Here is a 19,142-nt window from a genome sequence, read left to right on the forward strand (position 1 = left end):
TCCAATCAACTTAATAATAATAATGTTTATTATGCTTTGCAACAGAAACATTGCTTACAAACGTCAATAAAAACTAAATACAAAATAATTAAATTCAAAATTCATAACTAAAAAATTCCGATATGAGTAAAAAGGGTTATTAATAAGAAATCGTTTGATATGTGTTTTGTAGGTTGCGTAAGGTAAAGCCTTTATGGTATCCGGGAGATGGTTATAAAATTTTTGAGACATAGCTATAGAGCTATCTTTCGTTTTGCTCAACCGGTAAAATGGAATTCTTATTGCTGCTCTCCTTCTCGTGCAATAATCGTGGACGTCTGAATTGTAGGTATAGTTGTCAATATTTAATTTAACATGACAAAGACAAGTTAATATAAATATACATGGCAGAGTTAGTATTTTCGCACATTTAAAGGCGTCACGACACTCGCTTTTATAGCCTAAATTCATTAGTACACGCACTGCTCGGCGCTGTACCCTGAAACATTAAAATCGCCGGTTACGATAATATTAGTAAAAACATTTAATTTAAGTAACAGGTGTTCCATATTGTTCATGAAGATCTCAAAGTTACCCGCAGGCGAACGATAAACCGCAACAACCACAGTTTTAAGCTCACGAGATAAAACTGCGCAGACCTCACAATGCGATTCAATAGACATCTAATTAACATATGTCAATTGTTCAATATCAACACTATGGTTTGGAATTAATATTAAGACACCGCCGTGAGTAGATTGGGATCGGCAGTAGGCTGATGATACTTCCCACTTACCAATTCGTAAAGTACTTAGTATCTCCCGATTCAATATCCAGTGTTCACTTAAGCATTTTGATCACAAATAAAAGCTTCTAGTAGATCTAATTTGTTTGTTATACTTTGGATGTTAATGTGAAATACTTCTAATCTCTTTTTGGCATGAGTTTTTGAAGACGCCATAAAAAATGATTAACACAAGTACCCTTTGGCCATGTGGTTGGTGAAAGGAATAGCTCATTATCTTCTGGCTGGATAGAGATCTTAAATGAGGAGTAAGACTCAGGATATTTAGAAGGCATTTGTTGAATTACGGTAGGAGTGATGCTCTTATTCTTCATATGTTCCGAAATTTGTGGTATAGTTGTGTCGGGATGTAATCGTGACACATAATAAGTTATTGTTTTAGCGACACCCTTAATGGTAGAATCGCTGTCAGACGTTCCAGTAGTTAACGTTGGCCTTCTGTTTCGCCTACTTTTCGGCTTTTGCCACTCTCCAGTGTCGTTATCTGGGGTTTCAGTAGCCTTCAAGGCTACCTCAGGTTTGAAAGTTTTCACATCACTAGCATTGGTTGATAGAAGGTAGAAGGATACTTAATTGATTTACAATGAGGTAGCCTTTCCCTAAAGGTCCAAAGAGTTAGAGTGGAGTCCCTAGATCGGTGCAGAACAGCTGATGAAAAGCTGTGAAAGTGTTTCACCCACCAGACCACACGCCAACCACTCAGAAAAAGCTCATTCAAGCCCCAAGCACTAAGCACTTTGGATTTAAAAAGTTGTATCAAGCACCCAAGTCATGGTTAACCCGGAGTTTTAATACTTGGCGACAGCCACGCTCGTGACATGATGTTAAAATCAGTGTCAAATTATTCATTAATAGTAGTCGTGCTCGGGCAGTCGGTGGATTCAATAATGCGCTCAATGGAATCAATGCTTTGAAAAACAAATCGAATTCGGTAATGATGTCTACAGCCTTCATGAGGAACTATGTCAGTAGGGGTGTAAATAATATAATTTTTCATAATAAATGAAAATAAGTAATATGGTTAGTGATAAGAAATATATATTGACACAAACTGGGTATTATATGCGAGGAGTGGTTTACACCTACCTCTATAGCATGACTTTTAGACCAAATTCAAAACAGGGGTGTGTTGCCTACCAACAATAACTCGTACAAGAAGATTTAATACTGACAGGCTTCTTACGCTTGTAGTACGGAGCTAACCGAGTTCATTTACTAAATGGTACCCAATATTTTAGTATGGAATTGGTTGCAGAGACCAGCCTAGTTTGGTCCAACCAAAGTTGATCAACAATTGGACCAAAAGAAAATGGTTCACCACACACATTGAAAGTATACCAGGAACCATAACAAAATTTTCAGGTCACCTTTAAACCAACATCTTTTTGTCTCATTTTGATTAGTTGGTATTTCACTAAATAGCAACGTATATCTTACGCTACACGAAATTAAAATTTTAAATTTGTTTTAAATTTATTAATTTATTAATTAATGTAGACACTGCCGTAAGTTGGGTAGGGTATGCATTAGGAATGCCTCCAAATTACTTCAATTACTTTACTAATTCCAATAAGGCCAATACGTTATCACTTTTACATTAACAGTACGGAAATTAATACAGAACTTGCGTGTGCTTTCTTCTTTTACTTGTAACCATACTCTATTGTAATCTGTTTGACATATAAAATTAACCTAGAAATTAACTTACTTTTATTGATTGTGTAAATATTGAAAAAATACATACAAAATGGTCAAAGTTTAAAGAAAGATAGTGATCACAATTTCTCAAATAAGGCGCGCTAAAGTGAATGAGAAATCTGCTCAATTGAAGAGCAGATACTTATTAAGATGTACGGCTTAATACAAATAACTATAGAGCGACCCTAGTATATGATTTACTAGCTTTTTAAGAAGTATTGTTTTCCCTTTGTACGAAACTGTGTTCCAAGGCAATAGGTAGGAGCAAGTATTATATTAAGTAAAAAAAACCGAGAGAGAAATTACATATGGTAACGACATTGCATTGCATAGAAAGGAGCATGCTAGCGAAATTTTAAATACACTTTATTCAAAATAGCTTACATTTAATCTTCATTTAGTCGTCGATCGGGAAATGCAAAGTGCACCGCCTATTGCATACGGGGTTCAGGTTCTCCTTTCGATTCCACTTTATACGATAATCCATTCTTTTTGGAATGGAGTACTTACCTTTTGGAAAAGGAAAAACTGAATTTGGCAACGTTACAAAGATTTCCACCGACATCTAATAGTTTATATTGTTACTTAAGCATCTAACAGTAAGTATTGGGAAATGTTAATGTTGCTGACTTGCACTAAGAAGCAGGATTATAGCAGCACATGCAGGAAACAATCCTGCTTCCAAACTGTTGCGAACTTCTCGAACCTCTATCGCGTTGTAGTATTGTCGCGTTCTGTCGTGTTACTATTTGTTGTCGATAGCTTCGTTATATATTTGAATTAGCGTAGTAGTGGATTGATTTAATTAAAAAATATTCAAGAGAGTTTTATGCCCAAGCGATATTTCATTTAAAGGCGATTTCTTGTAACTTGTGAACACCGAGAGCTCAACATTTAGTAAAGCCCTTCGACTATGAGATGAATGATCATGTAACGATTTATACCATTAGGTATAACAAGTATTTCTATCCCTCTCGGGCAAAAGTCGGAATTTCGGAGGATCTCAAGGGATTGCTTCGGATTTCTTCTTTTATACGGATATGAACCATTATACTAACCCATTGATTAGTGAACTAAAAATCAATCTAAATTTACTAAACATTTAGAACATCTCTCAGATTTTACATGCTATAACAGACAGAGGTTTATCAATTATATTGATTTATTGCTGTTGGTGATGTATTCTTTTCGTAGCTCTGTAACAAAGTTGCACTAAGTAACCAAGTAAAAAAAGCAGGTTAAGACACCTCTTTCGCAATTGATAGAAGAGTGTTCGCCATCACTTTTTCGGTTTGTTGCACTAGATTATAAAACACCCCCACTTTGTTTTGAAGTAGTACATAGGGATGGTCAAATTCAACTGCGACCCCTGCATCCACCACCAGTACTTTGTCGGAATCCATGATGGTGTTTAACCTATGTGCTATAGTTAGAACAGTGCATTTCGAAAATTTATCTCTAATAGTTTCCTGGATAATTATGTCAGTTTCAAGATCAACATTCGCTGTTGCCTCATCCAGAAGCAATATCCGGTTTTTTCGGAGAATAGCGCGCGCTAAACATATAAGCTGGCGTTGGCCTACACTGAAATTGGACCCATCCTGTGATATTTCCAGATTTAGACCTTCAACCTCTGTCATTTATCCCATTTAACCCAATTGAGAGATTAATACCTGAACTGAAATTATCGACAACCTCTTTAAGTCTGACCTCTTCTAGTGCACGCCACAGCGTTTCATCCTGATATTCGCTAAAAGGATCTAAGTTATACCTGAGGCTTCCAGAAAATAGTACTGGATCTTGGGGAATGACCGATATTTTCTTTCTTAAATAGCCCAAACTAACGTTTACAAGATTAATGTCGTCGATTACAATTGAACCCTCTATTTCGACAAATTGAAATATGGCGGACATTATCGAAGATTTTCCAGCACCCGTTCTACCAACGATACCAACTTTTTCCAACGGACGGATAATGAAATTCAAATCTTTCAAAGCGTAAGGTGCTGTTTCAGAGTATTTCAAGCTGACGCCGACAAATTTAATTTCCCCGCGAGTAGGCCAGTCTATTTCCGCATGGTCGCCGGATCGTTCTGTTTTAATTGTGTCATATTGAGATAATCGCTCGACTGATACCATAAAATTTTCCATTTCCGCGAATTGTCGCACTCCCCAAGCTAATTGGCCCATCATTTGCATTGCTTGAGATATAACTAATCCAATGTTAGCACCATGTGCATCTGAAAGAACGGGATGTAATTTCTTGGCTTTAAAGAACAATCTCATGAGTATACCTGAATTAAACGTATAGTGGAGTGTGAGCACCACAATATAAATGACAACTACTAGATCTGCCCAATATCCAAATGCTCTAGAAGTTGCTAACGCCATATATAACGAGCTAGTGTGTATATCTTGATGGTAGTAAAATTCGTTTGTCAATACATTTTTAACCCCAAATGCTCTTATGATGGGTAGACCTTGCAAAGAAGCATTTACGTGACTATAAACTGGTCCTCGCACTAAAACGATATTTGCTGATGTGGATAAATTTGTGGGTTATAGTATACATTGCCCTTCCACTCTCAACAGATTTAAAGCTGTAGTTAAATAAAATCGCCTTAAATAGTAAAGGGTGGCTACAACTAAAAGAGTTGGAATAAGAAACCAAGCGTTAACAAAACAAATCACTACAAAGACTCCTAAAATACTTAAGATCGTTCGCAAAACGACCATCACTGCCATAGGCAGCAGTTCATCAACGATTGCCAAATCTTTTGCAAAGCGGTTTAAAATTATTCCGGACGAGTTTGCATAGAAGAAGCTTACAGTAGCCCGAATGACGTTTTTAAACATTGTTTCGTGTAATGCTTTGGAAGATCTCTTGGCTAGCTTCATAGAATAAATGGATCTTAAAATTGTGAAAATAACAGAAGCGATTGCGATACTGCCGAATATGTAACTGTATCGTTGGTGATCAGTATCTTCAAATTGTCCCACATCTACCCTAAACATATTAGTAGTAGTAGTAGTAGTAGTAGTGGCATACGTTACCATTGCGCTAAAATGTAGTTGGTAGCACTTGCAGCTATTTGTGTGAGAGAAGAAAATAAAATGGCGAACACGAGTGTTACGTAATCTTTAGATGCTAAAAAGTAACGTTTATATGTGTCACATGAAATGAAGGAAGAGTCCTTTGTTTGTTCTTCAAATTGGGACTTTTCCTCTAAAGGTTTGGGATCTGTACCAATAGAGTTATCGGTTACCTCTAATTCTTCTTCTTCATTATTTTGTCCTAAGTATTTAATGAAAGTGAAACCCGAGCTCTCTAACTCATTCTTAGTCCCTTTGGCGGCTAATGATCCGTTATGCAATACCAATATGTAGTCAACGCGTTGTAAATACTGCAGTTGGTGTGTAACCAATACTACCGTTTTTCCTTTGAGAAAAACTTCAAAGCATTGCTCAAAGATTTGTTTACCGACGTGCGCATCTACCGCCGAAAGCGGGTCGTCTAATAAGTAGATATTTGCGTCCCTATAAATGGCTCGGGCAAGACTAACTCTGGCCTTCTGCCCACCACTTAGAGATGTCCCTTTTTCCCCAACCGTTGTTTTGTCACCATAAGGGAGAAGCTTTAGGTCACGTTCGAGAGCACAGCACTTAATCACGGCACTGTAGCGAGTTTCGTTCCATTCGCTACCAAATAGTATGTTCTGACGTACCGTCGATGGAAATATCCAAGGCTCTTGTGATGCATAACTGATACTTCCGTTGACCGACAAGAGTCCACTGGATATTGGCATTTCTCCCAGGATCATATTTAACAAACTAGTTTTCCCACTTCCAGTAGGACCAACTATAGCAGTCAGCTTTTCGGGCCATATTTCGACGTTCAAGTCTGTGAGCAAGTTATCTTTGGCATTTTGATCCCACTTTGATGCACCATGTTCGATTTTAAGTGCAACATTTTCTTTCGTCGAGGTTGCTACCACATCAACTTCATCACAAAGCAGAAACGCCGCAATACGGTCCAATGAAACCGACATTTCGCTTAAGAATATCATACCTTGTGGTAGTAGGTAACTTAAGGCCATAGCATTCGCGTATATTAACGGACTTGCAACAAAAACAGACTTCGGGTTTAATAAACTTCGATCTATAATTGCCAATGCTGTGATCGTTACGAACAGTGATAGTACATGAAACGTTCCAAAGGCTATGTAACAGCTTTTAACGTACAGTCCTAGTCGTACGAAATGCAATTCCGCCTTTCTGATTTTGTCTATCATTTTGGCAAATGGTTTCTCCCAAGCGTACATTTTTATGACGTTTATCCCATGGATAATTTCGTTCATCAATCGTAAACGATTGTCCCTTTCTGTTGATGTCTTTAGACGATAAGACGAGGTCAATTTTCCAAGTACAACTGTAAACAATAACAAGCATTAATGGTTTGAGATTATAATTAAAACATGTTATACAAAGTGCAAACGCGAGTAGTCTGTAGCAGCTACTAGGACAGACCGTTTGTTGCTTGAAGTATCTCATGCTAAACTCCAGTATAAGACAAACATGAACGCTAACAGTGTGGGTTGGGACGTTTCGTACGCATTACAGGACTTTGTATACCCAAAACTATTAATTCCAGAAATGTGTTGCTCATCACGCATATTGTAGTGTTTTTGCAGAAGAAAAGGAGAAAATGGTCGACAATTAAGAACTGAGCCCTAAAGTTTCGTCGTGCTGAAAGTTCGCGAGCCGCGCCCCAGTTGAGTCCAAGCTTGGCGCGAAACATCCCTACACATTCATGGCTGCACTGAACTGTGGACTGAGTGTTTAGGGGAAGCATTATTTGTCAGTTTTCAACCAGTTCGGTCCACAGTTCAGTCCAGGCGGTAATGTGTAGGGATGTTTCGCGCCAAGCTTGGACTGAACTGATGCGCAACTTTTCTTCTGCGAAAACATTACAATTAGAGTGAAAGCAACACATTTCCGCAGAAATTTCCGTGACATTTTCGATTGCGACTAAAACTTCCCACTGAAAATTGTACATTAACAAAAAGAAATGATTTGACGCGTATAGTGATGTTTTTTGAATCATGTGTAGGGTGAAGGCAGTTCACTTGACAGTTGCGGCGCTTGCTAGAACTGATGATATAGGGCTAGTTCAACTGAGTGTTTATGGGAAGCATTAGTCATTTCACGCCCAGACGTTAAGCCCCTAAATAATTGACCCAGAGTACACAATTCACAAAACTAAGAACATTTAATTACTCAAACAGAAACAGTAGGTAACGTTTACGAAAGTAGGTATCCATCATGCTTCACATTATATTAGAATACGTTTTCCAAGTAAACTACTTGTCTCTTCGGTGTGACTTGGATGCGAATAATTGTGAGTAAAATCGTTCAGGGTACGAATCGTCCTGTGTATGTGTTTGTGTGGGTACATCTGTTTAGGTATGAGCTGCCCGAGTATCAAACGCCCTCGACCGTCGCGTCGGTAGTTTAAATATTATGTTGAGCTCCATACAGCTTTGAAATAAGCAAGTAATGTTTTCTAAACTAGCAAACACCATCAAAAGGAAAACTTACAATACATTGGTAGAAAAAGTAGTAAAGTTGCTACACCAAAAACCGAAGAAATGCCAATTTCCCTGTACAATAAGCCTATGATCACGGCAGTTTGAATGGGGGTGATCCATAAGAACTGCGATGCAAATACCATTTTTTCAAACACGCTGACATCATTTGATATTAAATTAAGAATTTTTCCAGGTGTAGTTCGATTTAGGGCACCGTTGCTAAGTCTTAATAATTTTCTGTATATAAGACTGCTGCATATGACCCGTATTTTCAATGCGGTCACGTAGGATCCCATTACAGCAGGTTGTGCTAGAAAACAGTGCAGGAATACCGTCATAATAACAGCCAAGGCATATAAATACGGAGTCCAGTCTTGCTCGAGTCCCAAGGTGCTACATGATATTAATTCGCCAAGAAAGAAAGCTTGCAATGGTCTAAAACCAAAATATCATATATGACTAAAGACGTGTATATTTATTGCTACCTTATGATCACATCGGCAGTAGCTGTAATTGCAGTACACAGCAGATATTCTCTGAGTAGCATTTTGACCAATAGCTTTCTTAACGATGGTTGTCGTTTATTTCCTGACGCATTTCTAATTTCATCTTCCCATAATTTTATGGCAGAGACACCCAAAGTACTTGATTTCTGATCATGAAGGGTTTCGTAAATGTCATCCTCAGTAATTCCCTTACGATACCCCAGCAAAAATGTAGGTAAAGTAAAGCTAAAATTGTAAGATAATTAATTAACATCTCGAATTAAATACTACTTACAAGTAAGTCCAAACAGATAGCAGAGTAGCATTTTCCCTTGGGTTGCGGTTTTGAGGCCGATACCTAGAATTATCCTCCATTTTTTCAGTGGAAACGTTGTCGACGCTATTGCGTTAGATAACGGAGATTACAGAGTGATAAGTGCTTCGTCCCACAATGCAGCCTAGAAAAGATAAAGGGTTACTTAATTAACAATTCAATAAAAAGGCAAATTTAATTTCGCGCCATCAGCACAGACAGAGTTATTTGTTTATTTGTCATTAAAGTGCTAAATGTTTGCGCAAATTTCAATCCAAGTCTGATTACAGGCATTTTGTTTAGAGGAACCCAAAGTTCAAAAACGCGCGTAAACTAATTTCCAATAAAATTCAAGTATCTCAGACCAAACGCTATTAATCGCAAGCACGATACACTTACAACGGTATGCTCTTGCGCATCTAGTGTGACGTCACGTGCGAACAAAACCACAGAATATAGAGCAAAATTACGCTTCTTAGATAGACAAATCACACTGATATGTGTAGAGATCGTCGCGTCGGGTATTTCTGGGATTTAGCGATCGTATGAAATAAACTCTAACCAAAAATATAGGCTCTAAACATGAAGTGCGGCTTTTTAAGTAAATATTATGTAATTAATGCGTTATCAAAAGATCTAATCTCTCCTCCGTTTTCCTGTTATTTTGATTTTCATTATTACGTGGTGGTTTTAAAGTAGGTACAGGATCAGGTTTCAAATGTCCGCTATTTTTAAAAGTGTAATTAAGAAGTCGTTCCCATAGCGGTGCTTCAAAACGGCTGGATTCAAAATGGACAGAACAAATACAGACTATAAAATTAAACAGCAATGTAAATACTAAAATACACCATTTTTCAAGTTAATTTTATCATTACAACGACATGCAACAATCCATTTTCGAGAAAATTCTTCAATGTCTGGAAATCGAAAGTATTATATTTCCGTTCCTTTTGATTTTCTATTAGAATTGCTCCATTGAACCACTACACAACCTGGCATTTTGGAATTTTCACTAACGATTAGTTATATCAACAAATTAACGCTAAAGCTCGTAGATACAACTGATCAGTTGCAAACTGTCACGCGTGACATGTGTACTGGATCGTGAATAAACATTTGAATTTTGGCGCCACACGTTCGCAGGTGACGTAATGCGCAGTAGAAAACGCGTTTGAGAAAAATAATGAGCATACCGTGTGTAAGTGTATCGTGTCGTGATCGCAAGTATGTAAGCGATTATTCGGGGGTGAATACACAAGAGCTTGATTTTTAATCGGACAATTCAACTCATGTATAAAGAAAAGCTTAGACTATATATAGTACATGGACTGCTAATTGTAACTAAAATATGTTCAAGGACATTACCTGGGTATGTGCGTTTCAGGGTAAACGAGTCTGTCCGAAATTGTCCGATGCGACACGATTTGTGGCTGTTAACCTATAAATTAACAAACGTCAATTAATTAAGTGCCCAGATATGGCAAAAAAGCAAACATTCTTATTTGCGGACGTATAGAAGATAATCAAGAGATTTAAAGCTTCCCATACTACGCGGTTACCACAAAAGCTACTCTTTTCGCGATCCGAGTGGTGTTCATACGACTTTAGTTTATCATGAAATTCACATACCCTAAAGTCACTAGATATAGAAAGTACCGCAACCATCCGCCATTTTTGGGCAAATTTGCTGCCAACTTAAAAAAATTGACAAATAAAATCTGAATAGCTGTCATTTTTTATAACCTAACTTCATAGTACTGTCATGTTTTATAAAAATATATACAGATATCTCCAAGCAAAAATCATGCGTTCTCTCTCTAACACACGAGCCCAATGGATTGCGGTACTTTCTATATTTAGTGACTTTAACATACCCTAAAGTCACTAGATATAGAAAGTACCGCAATCATCCGCCATTTTTGGGCAAATTTGCTGCCAACTTACAAAAATTGACAAATAAAATCTGAATAGCTGTCATTTTTTATAACCTAACTTCAAAGTACTGTCATGTTTTATAAAAATATATAAAGATATCTCCAAACAGGTGGAACAATCCCTACCATTAAAGTTACTAGAATCTGGTAACTTCCGCCATTTTTGGGCAAAAATCATGCGTTCTCTCTCTAACACACGAGCCCAATGGATTGCGGTACTTTCTATATTTAGTGACTTTAACATACCCACGACTACAGTGCCCTCTATCCGTGACCAACAATTTTGTATTGAAAGCATAGGGCTAATAGCAGTTCATGTACTATATGGTGATAATAAATCACATAAGCCGCAGTGCAATTGTCACCTTGACAGCGGCAAAAGTTACCTGCAACTTTTTCAGCGACAAATGCACTAGTGGTTTTTCACTTATTCATTTTCGAACCAATTATCGCATTATCCGTTTCCATATGATTAGTTTGACATTTGTCAATAATTGATTGATTTGGTGGTTTCTTGTTCGTTAAATTGTCCTGCCGAATTACACTCGAGGTTTGTATTTAAACCGAGTAAATTTGTGTTGTTGCAATTCAAATCGGTTGCCTTTTAGCAAAGGGGGCATCCCGGCTTCATTTTTTATTTCTTATCTACAAAGTACATTAAAAATAAAAAGACCCACGCGTCCTCAATTTTTATTTGCGAGTAAAATACACCCAAAATAAATGATTGAAAAGCTGTGTTTTTAATCCGAATTTGAAACTCTTCAGTCTAAATACGTCACAAACCTACAATCAATCATGTAGAAGTGAACCGGCAACCTTGTGTGAGGGTATGACGTTTGTCGGATTTGACGTTTTAAGAGGCATACGCATTCCTACGCGCATTTTTATCGCTGATAAAAAGCTACCTAGCTTTTAAGCATATAAAAAATCATCTGATTGGTTAGAATTTGAAACAAAAACCAAGCTGATTGGTCATACGAGTATATTAATGGAGTGTATTAATTACATGAAACGAAATATTTCTTCTTACCCGTATAGGACCGGGATTGAGAATATCCCTAATGCATCGACATTGCATGTCGCAAGAGGCGATTAATTAATGCAACAGAGGGGTGGATGTGATGAAAATTGGAGTTCGCATAACTACAATTATTTGAAGCCTGGAAAAATAATAAAACTGAACTTTTTACTTGATATGAAAGCGAATGCACGTGTGTTATGTTTTAAATTTAAGTGGATTGTTGTGATAAATTATCGGGCGCCGCAATGGATTACGGGCAGAGATTGATAGCAAAAAAGGAAAGTAAATATAGGTCATCACTCATCAGTATTATATTGAGAAAAGATTAGAAAAGATATTGTGAAAACGCGTAGTACGGATAGGCAACACACATTACGTGCACTTGGGTTTAATGTTGCATAACAATAGCGTAGACGATGTACAGGGTGTAAATCGAAAAGTCGAACATAGGCGTTTCATATGGGAAATTACTTTTTCTTTGCGCAAACGTATTATTTTACGCAAAAATACTTCAAATAAAAGTTATAGAGATATAAATTCTGCATCTAAATCATGTGAAATGATTATTCTACCTCTTCTTGAACGTGAAAAAGTTAATTATAAAGATTCTGTTTTCACGAGTTTTTAGTCTAAGTAGCCATGGAGTATGATCAAGAAAAACATACAGTATAATACCATAAATAGGTTTTGATACATCAGTATATACACCGTACGGACGATTCGAGTTTCGAACGCAATATTTTATGGCGCGCTATGCACTATTCCTTTTGTTTGTTTGCTTGTTTTTGTTCTATCTGTTACAGATAAGGCAGAAAAGCTCCCTTCTCAAAACAATGATCCCTATATATTCCGCTATTTGGAATACCATTATCATTTATCCATCGATTGTGACAACAATTTTTGTTTATGTTCTACCCCTGTTAATTATTTTATTTCTTCAGCTTATCAAGACCAGAACAAGGATCTCTTAGTGTGCCTTGTTGCTCCTTTCAGTAAGTATTCTCTTTTGAAATTTATTAAAGACTAAGTGGCGCCTATTCGGTTTACTATCACTATCACTATATTTCTTTTTTGCTTCGTTTTGCCAAAGGTTTTGACTAGTGTACGAGAACCCCATTATTTACCTCGACCCACCTCTATTTTCCTGATTTTACCGTGTGCTTATCTAACTGTAATTTTGTTACGTTTGCTCAAAGTGAACGTAACATACTTATATGCTACACCCTGTGTAAATTATAATTGCGATTTTCCTTTTCTCGGAATCTGAAATGGTTCACTAACTTGTTTTCAATAACACAGAAAATAGAAACTATTAAGGAAATTTTAAGATTGTTGTTGATGCCCTCTGGTTTTCCCTTAGAAGTTCAAACTGAATCATAGGTTTATCAGCAGTTTATATTTTTCAATTCACATTCAACCTCATTACATTAGTGAAACATGTCATCCTTCTCCATTCGAATTAATAGGGCTCTTTGAGTAGTTCTGCAAGTATAATATAGATTAGACACTTTCAAATCTAAGAGCAGCATTTTGTACCTTTCTCGCAAGATCAAACAAGGCGTCGGCCATTACTTTCTCCGTCTGTTGCACCAAATTATAAAATGCACCATCTTTATTTTGAAGTAATACATACGGATGATCAAACTCAACTGCTACCCCAGAATCTAGTACCAATATTTTATCCGAATCTATTACTGTGTTTAGTCTATGAGCTATTGTAATCACTGTACAACATGAGAATTTTGTTCTTATGGTCTCCTGAATAATTTCGTCAGTTTTTAGGTCGACATTAGCAGTTGCCTCATCCAAAAGTAGTATTTTGTTGTTTCTAACTATTGCACGAGCCAAACAGATAAGCTGCCTTTGCCCTACGCTAAAGTTCGCTGTGTCTGGGGATATTTCAAAGTGTAAGCCTTAAATTATTATAATTAGGTGGGCAAATATTCTAGGTGGTATACCTGCGGATAAACCGGCGACAAGTTCTTTTAATCTTACTTCTTCTAGTGCCTTCCAAATTGTTCTATCATCATACTCATTAAACGGATCTATGTTGTATCTAACTGTTCCCGAAAACAAGACGGGTTCCTGGGGAATTATCGACATTTTTGTTCTCAAATCGTGCAGTTTAAGGTTTTTAATATCGAATTCATCGATTAGAATAGAACCCTCTGTTTCAACAAGTTGAAACAAAGCAGCTATTATGGACGATTTACCGGCCCCAGTTCTTCCAACAATTCCAACTTTTTCCAATGGACGAATAACGAAACTTAAGTTTTTTAATGCGTAGGGATCGTCGTGTGAATATTTCAAATACACCCCTTTAAGCTCTATTTTTCCAAAGGTGGGCCAAGAAGATGGAAATTCCTTGCCTTCTGTATCTTCCCTTTGTTCTTTCTCAATAGTATCGTATTCTAATACGCGTTCTACACATACCATAAAGTTTTCTACGTCCGTGATTTGCCGCACCCCCCAAGGCAATTGTGCCATTAATTGCAGCGCCTGCGATATGATCAGTCCAACATTTCCGTTATGTGCATCTTGAATATTGTTTTACAGTTTTTAACGGATTTTCACGAGAAATTACCTGTATAAAAGATGTAATACGTTGTAAGTAAGGTAATGTATAAAGCACACAGCAGGTCTAACCAGTATGCAAACGCTCTTGAAGTCACCAAAGCCATTTCCAGCGCAGCACTGTGCGTATCTTGGTGGTGGTAAAACTCGTTCGTTAGTGTTTCTTGATTTTTAAACGCTCTTATAGTAGACAAACCCTGCAAAGAAGCATTTACATGACCATAGAGGGGACCTCGCACTAAGATTAAAAAAATAGAGTCAGTTGGTTAGTAAATATACACATACCTCGTCCTTCAACTCTTAAAATGTTTAAATTGGTAGTTAAGTAAAACGATCTTATGTAAAATAGGATCACCACCATTACTAGCGTCGGTATTAGAAACAAGGGGTTGACAAAGCAGATGACACAAAAGACCCCTAAAATACTTAAAGTTGTACGAGCTGCGACCAGTATAGCGTTAGGCAAAAGTTCATCAATAGTTCCCAAATCCTTTGCAAACCGATTTAGGATTATCCCTGACGAATTTGTGCCGAAGAATCTAATGGTTGCGTTTACTACATTTGCAAACATTTTATTATGAAGCACCTTTGATGATGTCGTTACCAGTTTGACGAAGTAGACAGATCGTGCTATCGTACATAGCAAACAAGCCATGACAATGGTGGCATACGTGCAGATGTAAACGAGACGCGTGTCTTTATTTTTCGAATTCTCGTTTTCCATATTTACCCTACAATGAAAATTGTGATAACAAAACAGTAATGCTGTACGTACCAATACGCTAAAAAGTAGTTAGAGCCGCTGATCGTGAATTGAGTTAATATAAAGGAGAGAACTGCCATTATTAGAACTGTGTGACTTTTAGAGGCACAGAAGTAATCCCTGTACGTCTCCGCTGAAATAAATTTCGTACCAGTGGTTTGTCCAGCAGTGGATCCAGTTTTCATTGCTGTTTTTTGAATGATAGTAGCGTGGAAGTCTTCGCTTTTGAAATACTCTCCATCACCCTCTGTATTTTGTTGTAAATACTGAGAAAAGTCAAAACCTGACTTCTCTAGCATACTTCGCGTCCCCTTCGCAATTATTTGACCTTTGTCTAAAACCACGATATCTTCAACGCGTTTTAGGTAGTGCAACTGATGGGTAACTAACACGATTGTCTTTCCTTTTAAAAACGTTTTGATGCACTTCCCAAAGATGTGCTGACCAACTTGGGCGTCGACTGCCGAAAGAGGGTCGTCAAGCAAATAAACGTCTGTGTCTCGATACACAGTTCGAGCCAAACTTATTCGAGCTTTTTGGCCCCCACTTAAAGATGTGCCTTTTTCTCCTACTATAGTTTGGTCCCCATAAGGGAATAGCTTGAGATCTCTTTCTAAAGCGCAACATCGGATAACGTCCTTATAACGAGTTTCACACCATTCCGCTCCAAACAAAACATTTTGACGTATTGTCGCTGAAAAGATCCAAGGTTCTTGTGGTGCGAAACTAACATTACCGGTCAGTTGTATCTCTCCAGTTGACAACGGAATTTCTCCCAGAATTAGGTTCAATAAGCTTGTCTTTCCACTTCCGACTGAACCAATTATGGCAGTTAATCCACCTGATTTAATTTCAAGGTTCAGATTCGATAGAATGCTTTGTGCGGAAGAACCGTTCCTAATACTTATAGCTAGATCAGTCCGTGGCGAAATGGCGACTGTGGTCGTTTCATCGCACAACAAAAACTGTGTTATACGATTTATTGAGACGACAATTTCACTTAAAAATATCAGTCCTTGTGGTAATATAAAATTTAACGTTCCACTAGACAAATATAGTAGCGACATTGTCATAAATACTGTTTTGGCATCTAAGCTTTGATCTAGCAGCACCACCGACGTAATGCTTGCAAATATGGCAATTGTGGTGAACAAACCGTATGCTAGGTATACGGTTCTAATATAAAGACCTAATTTGATAAAATAAATTTCCAACTTTCGAATGCCTATTACAATTTTCGAAAAAGCACCTTCCCAAGCGTACATCTTGATCACATTAATTCCTTGTATGGCTTCATTCATAAAACGTAATCGATGGTCTCTCTCTACGGAAGATTTTAAACGATATTTGGTCGTCATTCTTCCCAAAGCAACTGTAAAAATGAGAAATATTACTACGCTAGAGGCTAGAATGTTCTTAATTAAATGTATCAGTGCTAAATTGTTTTGTTTAAAAGAGTATTAACAAAAGAAAAAAGAATTTGGCTTCAGTAACTTTTTGGTCTTTTTCTTTATGCTCTTTTGGGGGTTTCCCATGGTTACTGTTCATGCTTACCAGCTGCATTAAACCGAAGTAAAGTGTACATTAGTACACGATTGATGGCATATTGCAGTGTAAATAATACAATTCGATCCATTTGAGTACTTACTATATAGGGGTATAAAACAGATCAGCAAGAAGACTCCAGGAAACGAGGATACTCCAATTTCTTTGTACATCAATGTTAACACTATAATGGTCTGTATCGGTGCAATCCACAAATACTGTGAGGTAAAAACAATCTTATCAAAAACATTAACATCATTGGAAATTAAATTGAGTATCTGTCCTGCCGTGGTTTGTTCTAAGGCGCGCTTGCTTAGCCTTAGTACTTTCCGATAGATAAGGCTGCTGCATATTACTCGCACTTTCAGCGATATATGGTACGATTCCAGCAGTAAGGGATGTACCAGGAATGAAAAAGTAAATATACATACAACAATTCCCAACGCATATACGTAAGGTTTTTCCTTTTGTTCGGCTTTATCCGAGTATGATAGAATCAGCTCTCCCAGAAAATAAGCTTGTAATGGTCTGAAAGGGGAGGGGATTAGATATCGAAAAATGTTCACTACCCTAAGCGAGTTACTTGGCGATTAGCTCGCAGACAACTGCGTAGCAGGAACATACGAGATATTCGCGAAATAGCAGTTTGATGATGACTTTCCGCAGAGAAGGAGTGACCTTGAGTTTCGTAGCGCGACAGACTTCCTCATTCCACGATTCAATGGCATTAGTTCCCAAGTTACACGACTTATGTGCCGGAAGAGTTTCGTAAATGTCGTCTTCGTTAATAGTTTTTCGATAACCGTAGAAGAATGTTGGTATTATATAACTGGAAAAGATAGCATATAATGGTATATAGTTCTGCTAATTTCGAGGAAGTGTGACTTACAATAAGGTAAAAATAGAAACTGGATTTGCATTTTCTCGGGGGTTGGCACTTTTTTGTTTGTAATGTGAATGATCATCCATTGCCGTATTTCGTAGACGACGAGTTGCGAACTGTCAATTTACTTAACGAAGATTAGATAAGCCCACTTTTGGTTGATGATAACACAGCAGTGACCTGCGTTAGAGTTTATAAAATGTATTTAATGTGAAATGATTTGTACTATTTACTTTTATTAGTCCCAAGTTTTTAGGTAACGGGCGATCAAAAATGAGTTGCTGTCGAGTCGCCTTTGGAAGTTCAAGTTAAATACGATTTTCCATGTAAACAAAAATGTCAAAGGCGACTTGACAGCAACTCATTTTGATCGCATAGTATTCATGTTTACCTAAATATCATTTATCAATTTCAATTTTACCTGTTTTTTCGAAGCTGTTCGAAAAAGTTATGTACAAACGAATTACAAACTACTTTGAGAGTCATGGTTTATTTCACACTAATCAGTATGGATTTAGAACTAAAATGGGTACTACTGACGCCATATTATATTTGGTAACTAAAGCACTATCTTCTTTTGAGAATGGTCATTTCATGAATGCTAGTTTTATCGATTTAACTCGCGCGTTTGATTGTGTATGCCATGATTCACTTATTCGAAAATTGGATCTCTATAGGTTTGACACGAACAGCGTTTCGTTAATAAAATGCTACCTAAGCAATAGACATCAATGTGTTCGTATCAACGGCAGTAACTCCAAATGTCTCCCTTTAGTTAGAGGAGTACCTCAAGGAAGCATTCTTGGACCACTTCTTTTCATTATATACATAAATGATCTGCCAAATAGCATTCCTCCTAATGCATGTTGTTTATTATATGCTGACGATGCTACGTTGATAATGGAAAGTAACAATGTTCAAAACCTGCTACTTGAATCCAAGTGTAGTCTAGATTCCATAAACGATTGGTGTGCTCTGAATAAGTTATGTATAAACCCTACTAAAACGGAATCATTGTTACTAACTTTAAAACACCACGACATTGTGAATCCAGAATATGTAAAATTTCTAGGTGTATATCTCGACGAAAAATTGTCATTCCGGTCGCATGTTAATAATATCTCTGCTAAACTCAATAGAAACCTTTTTGCTTTACGTCGCTTACAAAAAAATGTATCCCAGTTTGTTTTACGTAATTCCTATGCACTATTTCATAGCGTGATGTCTTACGCTGTTTTGGTGTGGGGCAATTCTTCACATGCTAAATACATTTTCAAATTACAACGTCGTGCTATTAGAGTAATCACTAATTTAGGATATCGTGAAGACTGTCGTCCATGTTTTGTTAAATTAGAAATACTTACTTTTCCATGTGTGTTTATCTTAGTGTGTGTATGTTATATAAAACAAAATATTAATAGATTTCAGCAAGAAATTCCACATAATTATACAACTAGAGGTAGGATGTTGTTACCGGTGCCGTTCCGTAGACTTACCAAGTCTCAGGACGGAACAGAAATTATTAGCTTAAAATGTTTCAATCACCTGCCAAAT

The 19,142-nt window shown here is 37.1% G+C and overlaps 2 protein-coding genes across 8 annotated transcripts; both read right to left on the reverse strand.

The window, feature by feature from the left end:
• Positions 1–3,042: 3,042 nt before the first annotated feature.
• On the reverse strand, positions 3,043–12,292 carry LOC116170307 (probable multidrug resistance-associated protein lethal(2)03659). Of its 5 annotated transcripts, XM_031486601.1 has the most exons (11): positions 11,833–12,292; positions 10,234–10,306; positions 8,851–9,013; positions 8,556–8,801; positions 8,081–8,505; positions 5,537–6,911; positions 5,053–5,489; positions 4,777–5,004; positions 4,156–4,722; positions 3,730–4,106; positions 3,043–3,678 (listed from the first exon to the last, which is right to left on the reverse strand). In XM_031486601.1, the coding sequence occupies exons 3-11, from the start codon at positions 8,928–8,930 to the stop codon at positions 3,631–3,633; spliced, it is 3,783 nt and encodes a 1,260-aa protein (XP_031342461.1). In that variant the 5' UTR covers positions 8,931–9,013; positions 10,234–10,306; positions 11,833–12,292; the 3' UTR covers positions 3,043–3,630. The 5 variants fall into 5 exon arrangements, with proteins under 5 accessions (XP_031342461.1, XP_031342459.1, XP_031342460.1 ...); XM_031486599.1 differs by lacking the exon at positions 10,234–10,306; XM_031486600.1 differs by lacking the exons at positions 10,234–10,306; positions 11,833–12,292 and adding an exon at positions 11,189–11,368.
• A 908-nt stretch (positions 12,293–13,200) lies between these two features.
• Positions 13,201–18,135, reverse strand: LOC116170308 (probable multidrug resistance-associated protein lethal(2)03659). Of its 3 annotated transcripts, XM_031486604.1 has the most exons (10): positions 18,010–18,135; positions 17,595–17,768; positions 17,289–17,534; positions 16,809–17,233; positions 15,173–16,532; positions 14,683–15,128; positions 14,408–14,635; positions 13,782–14,360; positions 13,360–13,736; positions 13,201–13,305 (listed from the first exon to the last, which is right to left on the reverse strand). In XM_031486604.1, the coding sequence occupies exons 2-10, from the start codon at positions 17,672–17,674 to the stop codon at positions 13,264–13,266; spliced, it is 3,783 nt and encodes a 1,260-aa protein (XP_031342464.1). In that variant the 5' UTR covers positions 17,675–17,768; positions 18,010–18,135; the 3' UTR covers positions 13,201–13,263. The 3 variants fall into 3 exon arrangements, with proteins under 3 accessions (XP_031342464.1, XP_031342465.1, XP_031342466.1); XM_031486605.1 differs by lacking the exon at positions 18,010–18,135 and having other exon boundaries at positions 17,595–17,775; XM_031486606.1 differs by lacking the exons at positions 17,289–17,534; positions 17,595–17,768; positions 18,010–18,135 and having other exon boundaries at positions 16,715–16,809.
• Between the last annotated feature and the right edge of the window lie 1,007 nt (positions 18,136–19,142).

Source organism: Photinus pyralis, unplaced genomic scaffold (assembly GCF_008802855.1).
Source record: "Photinus pyralis isolate 1611_PpyrPB1 unplaced genomic scaffold, Ppyr1.3 Ppyr1.4_LG5, whole genome shotgun sequence".
NCBI classification, from domain to species: domain Eukaryota; kingdom Metazoa; phylum Arthropoda; class Insecta; order Coleoptera; family Lampyridae; genus Photinus; species Photinus pyralis.

Bases quoted from the DNA above. Each gene is read 5' to 3' on its own strand.
- LOC116170307 (XM_031486599.1), bottom strand. From the start codon at position 8,930: ATGGAGGATAATTCTAGGTATCGGCCTCAAAACCGCAACCCAAGGGAA. The intron at 6,912-8,080 runs GTAAGTTTTCCT...TATTGTTTACAG, and splicing joins ACTTTTTCTACCAATGTATT to TTGTACTTGGAAAATTGACC. The intron at 4,723-4,776 runs GTATACTCATGA...CCGTTCTTTCAG, and splicing joins CCACTATACGTTTAATTCAG to ATGCACATGGTGCTAACATT.
- LOC116170308 (XM_031486604.1), bottom strand. From the start codon at position 17,674: ATGGATGATCATTCACATTACAAACAAAAAAGTGCCAACCCCCGAGAA. The intron at 15,129-15,172 runs GTACGTACAGCA...TTTTCATTGTAG, and splicing joins AACTACTTTTTAGCGTATTG to GGTAAATATGGAAAACGAGA. The intron at 14,636-14,682 runs GTATGTGTATAT...TTTTAATCTTAG, and splicing joins TTTAAGAGTTGAAGGACGAG to TGCGAGGTCCCCTCTATGGT.